The sequence below is a fragment of the Antechinus flavipes genome, chromosome 3, assembly GCF_016432865.1.
Source record: "Antechinus flavipes isolate AdamAnt ecotype Samford, QLD, Australia chromosome 3, AdamAnt_v2, whole genome shotgun sequence".
In the NCBI taxonomy this organism is placed as follows: Eukaryota; Metazoa; Chordata; class Mammalia; order Dasyuromorphia; family Dasyuridae; genus Antechinus; species Antechinus flavipes.
The window spans coordinates 357,331,952-357,351,173 of record NC_067400.1 but is presented as its reverse complement, the minus strand read 5'-3'; the positions used below and the strand labels follow the sequence as shown (position 1 = coordinate 357,351,173).

Genomic DNA, 19,222 nt, shown 5'->3' with positions numbered 1-19,222 from the left:
CTCAGAAGTCAAAAGTTCCTTAATTTTTCTTCATAAATCTTATTTTATTTTTTATATGAAAATTCCCCTATTTTTAAATTACATATTAAAACAATTTTTAACATTTGTTTCTATTTTTAATTTTTGAGTTCTAAATTTTCTCCCTCATTGCCTTTGAGAGAGCAAGTAATTTGATATAGATTATATATGTATAGTCACACAAAACATACTTCCATAATAATCATGTTGTGAAAGAAAACACAGACCAAAGCAATGAGAAAAATAAAGTTTTAAAAAGCATGCTTCTATCTGCATTCAGATCTCACCAGTTCTTTCTCTAGAAATGAATAGCATTTTTCATTTTAAGTCCTTCAGAATTTTTTGGATCATGTTTGTTGCTGAAGACTAATTAGATAAATCACTGACAATTGATCATGGTATAATATTGCTATAATTACATAAAATGTTCTCCTGGTTTTGCTCACTTCACTTTGAATCTATCCATGTAAGTCTTTTCAGGTTTTTTCAAAACATCCAGCTCACATAGCTTAATCACTCTAATTACTTACTCTCTTTTCATCATTCTCAAAACATACATGGAATTTAAATAAAGGTCTTAAGAAAACTTGTATGGAAGATTATTAAGCTTCTGAAAGAAGTAAAAATTAAAATAAGGATCTTTGAGATGACCTTAAAATTTTCTCTATTTCTATCATTTCATAACTCTAAGGATATATTAGCAAAGTTAACTATTAAATGTGTGCAACAGTGACAAAAATTTAGAGTTCTGTGTAAGGATGACCTGATTGTTTAAAAAAAAAAATAGAAAGGAAGAAAAAGAAAAGAAAAGAAAAAAGAAATCAACATGGGGAAATTTAAACTTTAAAAAATATATAATTATCTAAAGGATGAGTTTTCATACTTAAAAAGTTACTCAACTTAAACAAAATATTCATTAGGTAATCTTTTTAAGTTGTACATGCTATCAATGAATTAAAATATATTTTAATTTATAGGAATTTACACAAATGATACACAGTTTCTTTTGAACAACAATTGTATCAAATACGAAATACCTATGTTTGACCGAGGATAAGTGTGCTTTCCCTACACTATAGGGAGGATTAAGCTCTGTAACCAGGACATTATATTTAATGGATTGAATAATTTTTAGCTTTTAATATAATTTTTCTGATAGTAGTAGCTCAAGCTCATAAGTAGTGTAGATGAAATGGATACAGAAATAATCAAAAAGCTACTGTAATTATATACTGATTGCTTCTTGTCAGAAGTGCCTTTTCCAGTTCAGGGTAGATTGAATCATTAAGTACTTACTTTAATGCATTGTGTGGAAAAGGTCCAAAGGCTTAGTTTGTCTTTGTGCTAGTATGAGTCTATGGACTGCTAATATGGAACAGCAAAGAAGAAAAAAAAGATAGCATATCAATTATTTCTTGTGAATCCAGCAAAATTTTCCAGTCCGTTGCTTTTGTTATCTGAGCACATTGTATTCTATTGCTAATAACTGTTTTATATGAAAATTCCTCTGTGCAGGGAAATTTTACTTTTAGTTTTATTAGTTTACAAGCTGATATAAATGCAAACAGCCTCGACCCCAGTTTTATCAATGTAGCAGGATTTGCTTTTTTTTTTTTAAATAAATATTGCATCTCTATTGAATGAGGTTTCACTTTTTGTGTTATAAATTAAATGGCACAAATTTAATTTTAAAATTCCTTAAAAACAAAACAAAACAAAAAACACTGATAATGAATGCTATGTGAGGACTAAATCCACCTAACTTGGAACTCCAGTTTAGGGAAGGAATAAAATCATTTCCTCTAGGTTTAAAAAATAAAGCCAGTATTTAATTATATTAGCATCATTAGCTTTCCCCATGATTTGGCAACTTGTTCTAGAAATGGAAGAACAACTGTCGCAGGCTGTGTCAGTTTGCAAGAGGATGAAAATAGAAGATGTGTCAGAAAAACTGCAACCACAATCCACAAAGGCAGTTTCCCCTTCCCCCCATCATGCTAAACTAGAACCGACTTCAAGTTTTTAGATTGATACAGATGACTTTCATATTTTTCAAACGTGTGCCCTGGATTGGGTAGTGAGGTACAGGAAGGAAGCAGACAAGGTACAAAACAGTATTTGTTCTTAATGAAACTCACAAAATATTAGAATTTAAATGACTCTTTGCAATAATCTATTCCTGTTCTCTTGTTTCTCAGATAAAGAATATGAGCCCCAGAGAAGAAAAGGGGTTTTTCTAAGGTCACCTAGACAATAAGTTTACAGAACTAGAATCTGAAACCAGATTATCTGAATCAAGTGCAATGTTTTTCATGGACATCAAACTTCCCCATTTCTCAAATTGGTGAGTGATATTTTGAAACTGGAGCCTTGGAAAAACTTTGGTGTAAGAAACACAGCAATTTGGTTCCTGGTTGGAAAGAGGGCAAAGGTCACCAGCTCTACCAGTTCCACCCTGTCCAGTTTCACCTTGCTCCAAAGTTGATTTGCATATTAACCAGCATCATTGCCAGGACTGGGAAAGAATCTCTTCATTCTGGCCCCACCCAGGTCCCTTTTAATTGTCTCATCTTTGGTATGTTTGAAAGGGGCCCAGTGGCACTATAGTTAAAAGGAATTTTGGACTATGACCCAGATAAGGATTTAAAATGAAAAACTTTTTATATTGACTATAATTTCTATATAGATTATCTTCATTTTCTATCCTATATTTCTCCAGTTGGAGAAAAGGATTTGAAAAGACAAACTTAAAATATCCAAAGACTTCACTAGCTTGATTGTCTGGGTCAGACTAAGTGGAGTCTACTTTCAACTGGATAAGGATAGAACTCCAGGCCTATAACTAAAGAGCTAACAGATCATCTCCCCATCCTCTGTGAAGAATAAAGAAGGTCAGAGGAGCAGAGAGACCAGGGAAGCCAAAGACCCCCATTTTGTGGAGAAAGCAGTTGGTCTGATAATATCACCAAAAGACAGAAGGATGTCTGCTTTATTGGAGTCTTTGCTGGGGAGGAACACTTTGCCTACGCATGCCCCTTTATGAATGTTCTCTGGACATATGTGTTCCCTTGTTTCCTCTCCCGCATTGGTAGTGTGATAGCTTATTGGAGAGCATGCTGTACCCACTGTCTCTAAGAGAAAAAAAAGTTTTTCTTATCACTTATTTCATTGTGCTATGTAATTAAATTACTTTTGAACTAATATGTTCTCAGGTTGACTTAATAAAAATACATATTTGTGGTGAATATTTCAGTTTTGATTTTCAGTGGATGCTGCCCCACAAAGTATCTCAAATTTTGGGTAATCCTCTGGAATCTATGTGTGAGGGGTTTGCCAGAGACTGTATTTAATTAAAAAAAGAAAGAAAGAAAAAAGAAAGGAAGGAAAGAAGAAAAAGGAAGGAAGGGAAAAAGAAAGGGAGAGAGGTAGGGAGGAAGGAAGGAAGAACTCAGTTTCACAACAGATACAAAAGCAGAAGACTTGTTTGAATTATATTAAGTAAATGATGATGATGATGATGATGAAAATTTGTTGGTGAGAATAGGCTGGAAATTCAAAAATTGCAATGTTTTTAATGATCTCCCAATTTTCCCTGAGACAAAGATATTTACATTTTACCATTTGTTTGCCACAGTTTCAACTGGAAATGGCAATAGAATCTATTTAACAGAGTTGCTGTGAGGATCAGAAAAGTTATTAAATGTAAAGTACTTAGCTCAGTGCTAGCAAATAGCAGATACTTAATAAATGTCTGTTCTCTTCCCTTCTTCTGGTGATGCTGCACAACTGTGAATCAATGAAGAATTAGAAGTTACAGGTCACTTTGAAATGCAGGTAAAAAACACATGACTGGTGTGACTAATTTGTAATATACTACTAATGCAGAATTGTGCACCAGAGACAAAAAAAAAGTAGGACCAGAGGAAAAGGTAGAGTGGTCATATAGAAAGAATAAGTGATAGCCCCTTTATATGTTCCACTGATAATTAATGTCCAGCAATCTCAGTTCTTGAAGAAGATTCCCAGAATGTTTAAAGGACTTCCTGTGGACAATCTATAGCAATACATGCACAAGAATCAATGATAAGTCAGAAGGCATCAGTAGATTATGATTTATGCTATCTACTAATAAGTTATATCAAATTAGAATTTCAAAAATCAAATAATGATCCTTATCCTTTCTCTTTTTTTATATAAAAGAAAAAGAGAGAAACCTAATAAACGGTTTAGAACATTTTTTAACTTTAAAGTTATCTTAAATTATTAAGTATCTAGTGAGTGAAGAAACTTTAAATATGTATAGCATAGATTACAACTTTCATTCAGCCCCTAAATAAAGCTCCTCTCAAGGTAGAAACACATTTTTTAGACTAGAATTTCTTTCTCAGCTACAGCATGGTAATAGAAGAGAAAAAGAATCCAGACCTCATTTTCCTATGATAGTCCTCTTATCTCTCAATGAAACTGGAGTTGCACAGTTAACTCACAACCAGTTTCGTACACCAGTCTTTTAGGGATTCTCATAGTGATCTCTACATGAGTAATGGAAAAGCAGAAAGCCAATATTAGAATCTTAGGAACTCCTCTGCTACTCTGTTCTTTGGTCTACCCCAAACCCTCTACTCTAGCATTGAAATGAGAGGGAGGGGGAAAATGAAATAAACATTATTCAGTGCCTAATATGCACAAAGTACTCAGTTATATAACAAGTATTATTTCATTTGATCTTCACAAAAACCCTAGGAAGTAGTTACTCTTATTACCCTAAATTTACAGTTGAGGAAACTGGCAAACAGTGGTTAAGTGATTTGACATGGGTCATACAGCTAGTGTTTGAGGCTGCATTTGACTCAGATTTTCTTAACTCCAAACCTATCACTCCATTCACTGCATATGGGCATAGCTACTGCCAAGTGTTCTGGAGTCAAATCTAATAAGCTTGTTTGCCTAAATTTTCTACTTCCCTCCTTGATTTTCTACTTTCTTCCTTTCTCTCGCCCCTCCTCACTCCTGAAATTGGTATTAAACATTTGCAAATTCTCTATATTGTTCTAATAGTGTATTAACTTTGCTTGTGCTCAGCAGGAGTGCAATAGAAGGCTCAGGGAATGAGGGAATCACTGTACTACAGGAGATACAATGACCTTCAAGCACAACAACAAATTCGCATTTCTATCATATTTTAAGGCTTGCAAAGTGCTTTACATGCATTATCTTATTTTAGTTTTACAACATCATTGCTTAACATCCAAAGGGTACCTCTTGACTGTCACAAATATAATTCTGACAATCATAAGGGACACAAATGCTCCCTAGCTTCTACTGTGTCTCTCTCAGTGCCTGTCTTTTGCTTGTTGCCTTGTCATCTTGCTTGGCCTCTGTTCAATCACCGGCCAGTTGATTTTGCTGTATTTTTTTAAAAAATTGAACTTAAACATACAAAAATATTGTACACAATAGAACACACATAAAAAAGAATTTTATATGAAATCATTCATTTTTATTTCATTAAAAAATACACAAATCCCATATATTACTTTCAAAATTACCCTTCTTGCCTCTGCTTCTTTCTGAACTTTTTTCTGTTTTTTTTCCCTCCATTGAAATAACTAGAAAAAGAAACCCATTGTAATTTTAAAAAAAATCAAGAAAAATGATCTATGCAGTGGTCAGGTTTAAAAATATAAGCCTTTTTCTATACCTTTAGTTCATCATCTCTCTGTTAAGAGGTAGATTATGTTTCATCATCGGTTCTCTAGAGTGGTGGTTGGTCATTGCATTGATAAAGTTTTTTTTAAGTCATTAAGTTTTTCATTTTATTTTTCTATTTACAAGCATTTATTCTCTCCCTTCCTAGTACCTCCCCTACCCACTGAAAAGGCAAGCAATATGAGAGCATTTATATATGTGAAATCATGCAAAACATATTTTTCATCTTAGCCATATTGGTTAAAGAGTACAAGAAAAATAAGTAAGAAAATTATATTTCAATGTGCACTCAGAGTTCATCATTTTTCTTTCTGGAGGGGATGACATCTTTTCATTATGAGTTCTTTGGAATTGTCTTGGATCACTGAATTGATCAAAGTAAGCAAGTCTTTCATAGTTAATCATCATTACAATATTACTGAAATCAAACACAATGATCTCCCTAGTTCATCTCCCTTCACTTTGGATCAGTTTATATAGGTCCCATCTTATTTTTGATAACACTCCCCTTCATAATTTGTAATAGCATAATGGTACTTCATGACAATCATACCCCACAATTCAGCATTCTCCAATTGATGAGAATCCCTTTGATTTCTAATTTCTGCCATCTCAAAAAGAGTTGCTATAAATATTTTTGTATATAGTTTTTTTCCCTTTTTCTCTGTTTTAATTTTTATTTCTCTAATCAATAGTGACTTCAAGCATTTTATCATATGACTATATTTAGTTTTACTTTCTTCTTCTGAAAACTGCATATTTATATCCTTTAAGCATATATCAGTTGGAGAATGGCTCTTTTCATAACTTGACTCTCTTTTCTATAATTTTTTAAAATTATTGCTTCATTGCTTATGGTATCTTTTTGTAAAAAGTAATCCCTCTGGTTATCTTTATAAAATTAGGTCTCTTTTTGCTTTTGCTTTGTCTGAGGTCATGAGTGCTACTCCTCCCTTTTTTAGTTCAGCTGAAGCATATTAGACTTTTTTCAAGCCCTTTAACTCCGTGTCTCTGTTTCAAGTGTGTCTTTTGTAAACAACATATATTTGGATTCTAATTTCTAATCCAGTCTGCTTTTGCATTCTGTTTTATGGGTGAGTTTTTTTCAATTCACATTCACATTTCTGATTCCTATGTATTTCCTTTTATTCTTTTCTTTCTCTCTCTCTCTCTCTCTCTCTCTCTCTCTCTCTCTCTCTGTCTGTCTCTCTATCCTGTCCCTGTTCAAAAGTCTGTGTTTTCTTTCTGACTAATGCTTCCGATCAATCTTCCTTACCTTTTATAATCCTCTAGTTTTTTTTTTTTTAATCCCTTTTCCTTCCTATTTTTTTTAACTGGGTAAGATAGATTTCTGTTTATAACTGAATGTATATATATATTTTTCCCTCTTTGAACCAATTTTGATGACATTGAATGCCATCTCCCTCCTTTTCCTCTTTATTATAAAAGCTCTTCCTTGTGCATCTCTTTTATAAGAAAATTTTCCCCTTCCTGCCTCTTCTTTCTTCCAGTGCATCCCTCTTTCTTACTACTTTGTTTAAAAAAAATTTTATATATATATGTATATATCATTCCAATATAATTGACTTAAATCTATGCCCTTTGTGTATATAAACTCCTTTTAACTGCTCCTCAAATGATAAAGTTCTTAGAGGAGTTAAATTATCATCTTCCCATAAAGGAATAAAAAACAGTTTAACTTTATTGAGTTCCTCATGATTATTCTTTCATGTTTATTAATATTTCTCTTGTGTCTTATGTTTGAATGTCCAATTTTTTATTCAGCTTTGGTTTTTTCCCAAGAATGTTTGAAAATTTTCTATTTCATTAAATATCAATTCTTCCCTCCCGCTCTACCCCCAAAAAGATAATATTCAATTTTGCTAGATAGATTATTCTTTGTTGTCTTCCTAACTCCTTTGCCTTCTGGAATATTCCATTCCAAGTCCTTCTCTTCTAGTGGGAGCCTTCTTGTGTGATCTTGACTGTGGCTAAATGACTTTATAAGTTGTTTCTTTCTGGCTGTTGGCAATATTTTCTTCTTGACCTGGGAGTTCTGAAATTTAAATATAATATCCTTGGTAGTTTTCATTTTGGGCTATCTTTTAGAAGATTTATCAATAGATTCTTTCAATTTTTTACCCTCTGGTTCTAGGATATCATGGAAGTTTCTTAAAATATATCTTAGCTCTTTTTTTTTTTTTTTTTTGATCATGGCTTTAATTCTTAAATTCTCTCTCCTTGATGGATTTTCCAGGTCACATTTTTTAAATTGTTAGCTTTGATTAATTCTTGATACCTCATGGAGTTATTGGGTTCCAGTTGCCAAATTTTAATTTTTAGAGAATTATCTTCAGTGACCTTTTGTACTTCCTTTTCTATTTGCTCTTTTCTGCTTTTTGAGGATTTTTTTTTTTTTACAGTGAATTTTTGTATCGTCTTTTTCACTTGACCTCACCTGTTTTTTTAAGGAGTACTTTTCTTCAGTGAGTTTTTGTGCTGTTTTTAAAGTTATTTTCTTCAATATATTTTTTGTGCCTCTTTTATTTATTTATTATTATTATTTTTTTAATAACTTTTTTATTGATAGAACTCATGCCAGGATAATTTTTTTTACAACATTATCCCTTGCATTCACTTCTGTTCCGATTTTTCCCCCTCTCTCCCTCCACCCCTTCCCCCAGATGGCAAGCAATCCTTTACATGTTGAATAGATTACAGTATATCCTGGATACAATATACGTGTGCAGAACCGAACAGTTTTCTTGTTGCACAGGGAAAATTGAATTCAGAAGGTATAAATAATCAGGGAAGAAAAACAAAAATGCAAGCAGTTTATATTCATCTCCCAGTGTTCTTTCTTTGGGTGTAGCTGCTTCTGCCCATCTTTGATCAATTGAAACTGAATTAACTCTCTTTATCGAAGAGATCCACTTTCATCAGAATACATCCTCAAACAGTATCATTGTTGAAGTATATAATGATCTCCTGGTTCTGCTCATTTCACTTAGCATCAGTTCATGTAAGTCTCGCCAGTCCTCTCTGTATTCATCCTGCTGGTCATTCCTTACAGAACAATAATATTCCATAACGTTCATATACCACAATTTACCCAACCATTGTCCAATTGATGGGCATCCATTCATTTTCCAGCTTCTAGCCACTACAAACAGGGCTGCCACAAACATTTTGGCACATACAGGTCCCTTTCCCTTCTTTAGTATCTCTTTGGGGTATAAGCCCAGTAGAAACACTGCTGGATCAAAGGGTATATTGTGCCTCTTTTATCAAGTTGATTCTCTTTTCATAATTTTCTTGGATGATTCTCATTTTTCTTCCTAATTTTTTCCTCTATTACTCATTTCTTCCTTTAACTCTTCAAGAAATTATTATTGGGCTTGTGTACAGTTGGCTTGTGTATTTTTTTCTTTGAGGATTTGTTTGAAACTGTTTTCATATTTTTATCTTCACAGTTTGTATCTTTGTCTTCCATCACCATAGTACCTTTTTATAATAAAATTCTTTTTTTGTCCTTTCTAATTTTTCTAGCCTATGTCTTGACTTGGAAGTTTATGTTGAAGTTGGATTCTGCTCACCAAGGGTAGGGGAGGCCTTGTCCCACTCTTTAGAATTTTTTTTGGTGCTGCTGTTATCAGACATAGTTCCAAGAGTCTGCAACTTTTTAGTGCTTCCAAGATACTATCATCCAGGTAGAAGTGTGGTCATTGCTTTCCTGGTCTGCTCTCTGGCCTTTACTCAAGGAGGGCTGCTATTTTCCTAAAACCATAAATCTAGCTCTCCTCTCTGCCTTAGAATTGCCATTAAGCCCCTGATCCCTTGTGACTGCTCATTAGAATTTCTCTCCACTCTGGAATTGCATAAATTCATATGTACAATAGAATTGCCAAATAGCACCAGAGCCAGCAAAGGATTCCCTGTAATCTTTTTCTGATTTCTGACCTCCTTGTCATTTGGGCTGAGCTCCCAATGCTACTTTTGCTGCTACTGTTCCCCCCTCCTCCTTTAAAAAAAAAAAATCCTTATAGCATATATATCTTTGTCTATGTAGTTATATATGCATGTAATATATAGAATAGTAAAGACAAATCTTCACTTTTTTCTTCTAAAAATGTGTGTTTTACAGGAGAAATATCTCCTCTTTGAGTTCTCATGTGATAGATTACTGATGATAAGCCTACCACAATACAGAAATTCTAGAGGTAAAAATTCAAGTTTTCTTATGCCTTAAACATAGATTGAAAAGGTAGAAAAATAAGTCTGAACCCTGATTATTGTAGTGTGACAATCCTTTCTAGAGAAATTATGTCTGAGAACCTGAGAAACACACACATATACACACACTTATAGCTGCTTAGATAGACCATAAAAGTCACACAGGCCTAATCAAACAAATTAATTATCTCACGCTTCCTTTAATTAAGGTTGAACAACTAAGGACAAATTAGTAAATAGAATAAATTACATGTTTAAATACTGAGTTTGCAAAATACTGCATTTATAAAACTATAAGGCTATATTTCAAAGATGGTACAATGGACTGAGAAGGGATTTACATGTCACAAAGTTAACCCAATGTTCAGAATCAAGGAAATTCTTCCACAAATAGTTAACTAGGAGAGTTCTTCCACAAATAACATTTTTGGAAGGTTTTTAAAAAGACTATTTTTCCTTTTTTGACTTCTTAATACTTTTGTTAATACTATCATTCCATGAGTTAGGTTTCAGCCCAGTAAGGTGTGTAGATATATATTACATGTGAAATTAATATTAATAGGAAACAGGTTTCAGTCAACCAAATGTTCCAAGAAGAATGGCATAATAAAATTAAATAAAAGGAAAATGAACATCTTCATTATAATCTCATTTTGCATATGGAATCCATCACTTTTTCTGGCAAGAGGTTGGTATTATAAGTCATTATCAGTCCTTTGGAATCATGACTGGTCATTGCCCTGAATAGAAATATTAAGACTTTAAAAGTTGTTTTTATAGATCTCCCATAAATTGTTCTCTTGGTTCTTCTCATTTCCATCTAAGTTAATTCATACTATCTAAGATTCATTTTACTATCATTTCTTACAGTGCAATAATATTACATTTCACTCATAGATCCCAATTTATTCAGCTTTTTCTATTTGATGGGCTTCAACCCCTTTTAGGTTCTAGATTTTTTTTGTTTGTCTTTTCTTTCTTTTTTCTTTCATTTCTTCCTTTCTTTATTAATTTTTCTTTCTTTCTGAGGAAGAGCTATACATTTAAAAAGGGCACTGAGTGAAATGTGACTTGGGTTTTTCTAAGAAGAATCGGATGATGGGTAATAAAGAAGTGGTGGCAGAGCTTTTGATGGTGAAAGGAAAAGGCACAGGATAGAGAAAAACATATCTTCTATTGCTGTGTATATGCTAAATTCATAACTTTAGGTGGCAGCTACATGACGAAAATTGGGAGGCTTTCTATATACATCTGATTATATGCACAAATTAAGTTTATTAAAACTTTAGATCAGTAAGCAGCAACAAATGTGAAAGAAAAGATTATTGATAATCAGTAATGAGGGAGATCCAAGACTTTTCCCTGCTGTATTTGCTTGTTTAAAGCCCAGCCTTTGAAGGGCATTACTGACCTCTGCCAGTAATTTATCCCACCTAAACCATCTTATTTAAGAGAATTCCTGTCCATTGTGTTCTACTAAGATTTCAGTAGGGATAAATATTTTGATTAAATTAGTCAAGGCTGGGAGTGATTTTGAAGTAACAGTCAAGATCAAAGTTATGCCCTTCAACCCCTGTTAGAATAGGTCCATCTCTCATTATAATATTCATTCTCTCTCATTACTTGATTACCAATCAGTCTTCCAAGGGCATAAAAGCATTAAGTAGGTTCCACGAGGGGTCTTTGGCATTCTAGAGTGTCACTGACATCTTTTATTAATAATATCTTAGCATTATTAATAAAGATTAACAAGAAGCTATATCTGTTGTACTTTTTAAACATCACAAATGGAGATAACAGATGAGAGGCCAGTCCTATAGTTGGTTTTGCTACTTTGAGTGCAACCAGTAGAAATACTTGAGTGCAACAAAGTGGATACTTAACTTACCATGAAGTTTGATTTTAAATGGGAAAGTTTTTGAGTAAAAACATTGCTACCTTCCTATGGGAGTGGCTGGGGAAGGACCTGAGTTCCTGGGTTTTTAGTATTCTTGCCAAAATTGAAGATTAATTTTTAGTCAGAAGAGGAATATATGGACTAGGAAGTGGATAAGATGGCTTGGCTAAATAATTTTTGCTTATTTTAGACTCCCAATGTAATTAGAATTGATGATGTCTTCTCACTTGGAGAAGCTATTGGGGAGCCTGCTTTTGGGAGAATCATGATGATATAAAATGGAAGTACCTTTGAACGTATACAGGTATTTTATAATTGGTTCTGGTGAGGCAACCAAATAGTTAATAGGAGGCTTTTTGCTCAGATGAATAGCCAGAACTGGATTTACCTTCAAAAACCCTAAGCATTAACTTTGGCCTTTTGATGGTTTGATTCTTTTACTGATTGCATCTGATAAATGACAACTACTACCATTACCACCACCACCCCTGGCAGAAGTGGGAACTGGAATTTCATTCTGTCACCAAAGAAGATCTGAGAAGACAAGTCAAAAGATTTGTAAAATGGCTCTATATATGAGCACCTTATTTATTTCCTTTCACTTTCATTATATTTAATAAACTATATAATCACAGTATGTTAAGCATCCAAGTCCTATTATTTTGAGTAAGTAATAACCTGAGAAAGCAAAAATCCAGATACAGGGTAGGAGCTGGAGAGCTGTGTACAATTCTAGATTTCATTCAGGCCTTCACTCCAGAATTATTGCAGTAGTATCTTAATTGGCCTCTCTGCTTCCTCTTTCCACTCTAATCCTTCCTCTACATAGATTCTAAATAAATTTTCCATAAGTGCAAAACTATGTCACTTTCCTACTCAATAAACTCCAGTGGCTCATTACTGCCTCTGGAATCAAGGATAAATTTCTATTTGGCATTTAAAGCTGTTCATAACCTTGCAATAACCTACCTTTTCCAGGTTTAATACACATTCTTCTTGCCCCAAGGAAGAGGCATTTAATAAATGCTTGACACTTCCCCCAATCCCCAACACTACTGTTGTAGTTAACTACAGTTATACTACTATATAATCAAACTGGCCTTACTCCTTTTTCCACTTGGGGGACAGCACAATGAGTCTCCTGTCTCTCTTCCTTGGCACAGTCCTGGAATACACTTCCTCACTTCCTCTCTCAGAATTCCTAGTTTCCTTACATGAAGCCTTCTCAGCACACCAATTGCTGTGTTTTTTTTTTTTCTCCATGTTACCTTGTATTCATTTTTGCATATTATAAGATCCTCTAGAACAAACTATTTCATTTGTCTTTGTATCCAGGACATCTAGCACCCTGTAGGACATATTGTAAATAATAAAATGCTTGCTTAATAATCTTTTTTTTTTTTTAACTTTTCCTCCCTTTTTGCATTTTTCTTTTTTCTTTTCCTGTCTTTATTTGGACAAAAATCCCTATCAGGAAGATTTGACTATTCACTACAACAAGAAATTTATCCTTGGTGTGATCCTGAGCATCAGTGTGGGATCACCACCATCACCACCATCATCATTATCACTATCATTCCTTGATTAACTGCCCAATTTTATGAGGAGGTGCTGTACACCACTGTGACCTCCATCTGGCCCTGTCTTCTAGGGCACTATTTTGAAGAATAGATCACAATAATTCAGATGAATTTTGATAAATGTCAATATAGTTTATATTTCTGGTAATCTTGTTTTATTTTATTCATTTAAAAAGTCTTAGAAGGGGTACATAAGCTTCACAAGACTTTCAAAGAGAGTCTATGACAAAAAAAAAAGATTAAGAACACACGAAGAACAATAGAACACTTAAAATATAGTTTGTCATATTCTGCCTCAGTTTTTTCTCATCCATAATCTCTTTTTATTTCTTTTTCCTATTGGGAAAAGTCATGGGAAGACGTGTGCTGCTGATTTTGTATTAAAATAACTTTTCTTTGGACTCCAGAGAAAGCCCACGCCCTCTTTTCTTGCTTTTTTAAGACTGAGCCATTCCAGGTGGCTAGAAGTGCAGCCTCGCACCATAAAGCTCTTGCAACCTACAGAACTAATAACCCAGTAGGAGTAAGAAAAGTAGGCGGCTCCTCACGTTTGTAAGGACCTCTGCTGACTTCCCAGCTCCGCCTCCCTTAGAAAACCCGGCGTCGGATTAGCCAGAGCGAGCTCGGACCGGAGCCAGAAACTTGGGTGGGGAAGCTGCCACCGCCTCCGCCGTGTGCGCATGCTCTTTGGTCTCCTCCTGCTGGGTGGGAGGAAGCTGTGGTAGCGTTCTCTTCTGGGCCGGGCCGGACTTGGGCGTCAGCGCCAGCGGCCATCTTGACTTCCCCGAGAAAGGAATTGAGAGGAGAGAAGTTGTAGAGAGGGAGGGCCGGAGTGGGGCGGGGAGAGGGAGCGAGAGAGAGCGGGGAGGCGGTCGCGGCGGGTTGGGCGGGGCCTGCCGGCCTGACTGACTGGCTGGGTTGCGGAAGTGGAAGCCGCTGGCCGAAGCTGCTGCCCTCCCTCCGTGCCCGCCCGCCGCTGCCGCTGCTTCAGCTTCCTTTCTGCCTCCCGGGAGCGCGAGGCCGGCTCGGCTGTGGATGATTAGATAGCCCCCGCCGCCAGCCCCCCGTCCTCCCCGCATCCAGCACGGACCCGACGGCGGCGGCGGCTGCAGCGAGAGGAGGAGGAGGCGGAAGATGGCGGGACGGCTACCGGCCTGTGTGGTGGACTGTGGCACCGGGTGAGCGGCAAGGACGGGCCCCCTCGGGGACCGAGCAGCGCCCAAGGGGTGCGGGAGAACTCAGGCAGAGAGGGAAAATGGCGGGGCGAGGGTGTGTGTGAGAGAGAAAGGGAGAGGGTGTAGAGGAAGAGATGAATGGCGTGGGGAGTTGCCACCGCCACGGGTCGGGGTGTCTTGTCACCGGCTCTGCTGGGTTCGAGAGGGGTGGGGCCCCAAAGAGAGGGACCCTCCCTCGGCTCCCTCCGACCTCGCCCTTCTCAGTCCTGGCCAAGTATAGGGGGACATGGCGGGGGAAGCACCTTTCTGGGGTTCAGGGTCGGGGCTACAAAGGAAAGATTCTATAAGGACCCCCACCCCCACTCCGATTTCCCCGGGCTGCTCCTCCCCCACCTTTACTCGGAAGACCTGGGGACCCCCTTGCTTCTCAAAGATTGGGGGGAGGGTCTTCTCTCAGATCAAAAGCCCACACCCATTTCTTTCTGGCTCTCTCACTCTCCCTCCTTCTTGAGGAGAGCCTGAAAGGAGGGGTGGGGACCGGAGGAAGAGGACTAGACAGAGAGAAGGGGGGGGGGGGGGAGACGAGCCCACGTTGTGGGTTTTGCAAGGTTGCTCTGACAAGACTCATGCCCAGGGTGTGGGTTGGGGAAAGGGAGGAATGCGCTTCCTTCATGGGAATTGAGAACAGGGTTTAAGGAGGAAAAAAACCAAAACCCAGCGGGGGTGCCCCCCAGCTCCTCAAAACTCGCTTACTAAAGCCCTAAATATTCTCCTCTCCCTCCCATCCAATCTGCTGTAGCATCTCCATTCCCTTTTACGTATTTTGCTAGGGAACCAAGTCACATTTTAATTTAGAGTGAAAGATGTCATGTGTTACTTCTCTTGTCTGAAAGAAAAAAAGTCCCCCAATGAGCAAGCGCACAGCAACTTCCTTAGTTTTGTCAAAGCCTCTTCCTGCTTTAAATCTTTTATATCCTTATAAGGTAGTTTTCGATTTCAAACCTGAACAAATCTACTAGATTTTTTTTTTTAAATTAAGCAAGTTTAGATACATGTTAGGATGAGTTGCAGGTGTTAGGTATTTTTATGAAGTAAAATAAAGTGCATCTGTGCCTCAGAAAAAGTAACTGAGAAAACATTTAAGTATAGTCTTTCTGTTGCAATTTTTTTTTTTTTTTTTAAGAAGCTCTCTAGGTGATTGTACAAAAAGTCTGGTAAACTTGGAAGTATTTCATTTTCTATTGTGTAGTTTACTGCAATTTGGAATAAATCAAACCTGGCCAATATATATGAGTTTTTAAAAAGTGGTTTATAGAACACTTTATATATTAAACATGCTTTAGTTTTAATAAGTTGTGGTATCTCGAAGTAAAATAAAACTTTTTGCTATATTTGTTTACATATCGTGCTTCGTAGTTTTCAAAGCACCTTTTTACTATTCCAGCAAATCAGGGAGTAATTGGTTCAAAATATTTTTGTCCCCATTTTATAGAAGACAAAACTCGGGCCTTTCGGTACAGTGATTTGCTAAAGGTCATACACTGCAAAGTAAGTTTTGGAGTCTGTAGTAGGCTATTTTGGAGTCATATCAGTGCAAATCCATTTCTATTTCCCATTAAATAGTATTTCTCATTTGTCTGACTTGATATCTAATTCCCAATATTATCTTTTGGTTTCCAGTTTTTTTTTCTCTTTAGAATTTATCTTTATTCCTAAATGTTTATCCAGTTCCTATATAGTACTACCTGTTACAGTAATAGAAGATATCTTAAACCCTAATGCCCATAAAACAGTGTCTGCTATAATTACAGTTTCAGACATTACACTGTTAGAAGCAGCAGAATTCCTAATACAGGATTCTACTTTTAGAAGGCAAAGAGGTAGTTCTGTATCTGAATGTATCTTTTTCTGATAAGATCTCTTTCATAATGAAAAGTACTATAAGTTTCTATAACATTTCAAATTTTTGAAATAGCTATGGCATTTTCAAGTTTGATATAGTTCTAGAATTTTTGTTATTTTTTGTAATAATTTTTTGGTTATTTTATGCTGGTTGGTTATTTTATGCTGGTATAAAGAGACTGAAGTTCAGTGTCCTCATGACCCCATTTTTCAAGTGTCAACTTTGAATTTAACCTATGTGCCTAGCAGAAAAGGCCAGTTTATTTTGAATTGCAGAAGCATTTAATTTTAAAGAAACGTTTCCATAGAGAACTTTTTTATGAACCTGAGTAATTAGAACTAGTTCATATTTATAAATTCTGAAATGTAAAATCAAGACTTTTGACTTTGCGGGATGATAGAATTTTATTTTTGGCAGGGATGTCAGTAGCCATCTCATAGATGAGAAGAATATAATATCTAGCAAATAGTTATTCCAATTCTGCTTGAAAACTTTTAGAAGAGGTAGGGTGGAATGATCCATCATTCAGTTCTTTCGTCTTCAATCACAATTTGATTTTATTTAAATAATTTTTTGTCGGGGGTGGATTGAGGTACAACTATTTTCATCATTACTGGAACATCTACATTGAAACTGTCTCCACAAATATGCAATTCTTAAATGAAACAGTTGTAGAGAGTTGCCCTGGAGTATTGAGAAGCTGATACAGTAGAAAGAGCCATGATTCTAGAAATGGAGGAGTTGGGTTCAAATTCCATTAAAAAAACCATGTTTCATGTCAGAGGTCCTGGCTTCAGATCTTGCTTATGATACTTAATATCTGCTTGATTTCTGACAAATCATTTAATCTGGTAGAATTTGAGAGTTGGGACTTTGAACTGTTTAATCCAAGTTATACACAAAAGGATTCTCCACATAGTTGAGAGGAAATGGATATTATAACCTCCTTTGTAAGATGAAGAAGAGGGAGCTGAACAAAATGGTCTATAAAGGTGGAAAGTCCTAGTTATATGATTCTTTATCTGTCTATAATCTGGGATGTGTCAAATCCTGTACTTAAATCCAGGCTTGTTTGTTTTTTTTTTTTTTAATTACCAAGGCACATTTTCTAGTTCCCATGCCATATATTATTTATATGAATATACTGTTTAAATAACTATGTGTCTATATATTATTACTATTTAAAGTTGGCATTGGCCTAGTGGAACAAAATGTGGATGTGACTGGATTAAAAGTAATTCTACTTAGGTGTCTGATATTGGGACATCTTCCCCCGAGAAGTGGAAAACCTTATTATTTTTACATTTTAGTTTACATCTGAGGACAACACTGCTGAAAAGAAACAGGAAACAAGAATTTTGGAGAAACTTTTAAAAGGCATTGCCAAGGGCAAATTTTGCCTGTTTTGTAATATTTTTGCTATTTTTAAAGCCTTTTTTAAAAATTAATTTATCCCATCTGATAGAAGTAAAACATAATAAATCAAGTCCATCTTTCTATTATGTCATTTGGGCAAAGTTTGAATCGAAAAAGAGGAAAGACACTAATCTTTTTAGAGACTGAAAGTATTGCTATCTTAGAATAGAATTAGCAAGATTCAGAAAAGTTGCTAGTTCCAACAAAATACTTTGTCTATTCTCCCTTCTATCCCCCTTTTTTGAGATTTGGTCTCCCTGTTTCTTCTAGAAGGGAAATATAGTGGTCATTCACTACCTTATCCTATTAATGACCATGTTGGAAGCTTTGGTCTGTTGAGTTTCTGAATTGGGTTTCACTCCTTAGTCAGTCTGGAGGCTTCCCACTTCTGGGAGTTCATCATATTAGTCAACAAGCATTTATTAAGCACATATGTGGCAGACACTATGCTAAGTTCTGGGGATACAAAGAAAGGCAAATGTAGTTCCTGTTTTTTCCTAGGAGCTTACATTCTAATGTAGAAACAAGATGTAAATAATTATATATATGTGCAAGACTTAGTTTGGCCTTAGTGGGACTTGGAACTCAAAGGATCTACCAGCCTTAGGCATCCTAAATAACAGAGATTACAGACTTGTGCCCACAAGCCCAGCCCCTTCTTCTTAACAATTTAAAATTGGGAATTTAAACAAAAGTAACTCTGACCTTCTACATTAAGAAATAATCAGTCAGGGCTCAAACTAGCCTAAAGTTTTATCCAGGACAATAATCATTTTTTTAAACCATCCAGAAAAAAGTTAGATTATTCATCTTGCATAAGAATAAAATAAAATTTCTGTATTTTTTCATTATAGATTGAAATTAGACTATAAAAGTATTCTTTATGCTAGGATGATTTTTCTTTTCAATTGTTCAAAGTTTTATTGATAATTAAATTCTTAGAACTATAGCACATTGTAAAATTTATTTCCTATAGTGCTCAAGATTCTCCAATATTTAAGTGAAATGACTTGCTAATTCTTTTGTTTTAGATGCCATCAGTTTTAATAATGTACTGTTACTTTTTCCTTTTGTCATGTCATTTTAAAAATTGTGTTAGAATATTTTTTCAGTGGATACCAGATAATATCAAAAAGCTTATTTCCTTATTGTGGGACTCTAGTGTTAAAAAAAATTTTTTTTTTTTTACTGAACAGTTAAACTTTCCAAATGTAAGATAGGAGCTTATGTACATTTCTGAGTAGGGTAAAGCATTAAATAAAAGATCATAAAAACTTTTTTCCTTCTCCTT

General features: G+C 35.4%; 1 protein-coding gene across 1 annotated transcript in view; it reads left to right on the top strand.

Moving 5' to 3' along the window:
- Positions 1-14,382: 14,382 nt before the first annotated feature.
- Positions 14,383-19,222, top strand: part of ACTR3 (actin related protein 3) — a 67,650-nt gene continuing 62,810 nt past the window's right edge. The window contains exon 1 of the mRNA XM_051985767.1: positions 14,383-14,615. Coding sequence (XP_051841727.1) covers positions 14,572-14,615 — 44 coding nt within the window. The 5' untranslated portion in view covers positions 14,383-14,571. The remainder of the gene's footprint in view (positions 14,616-19,222) is intronic.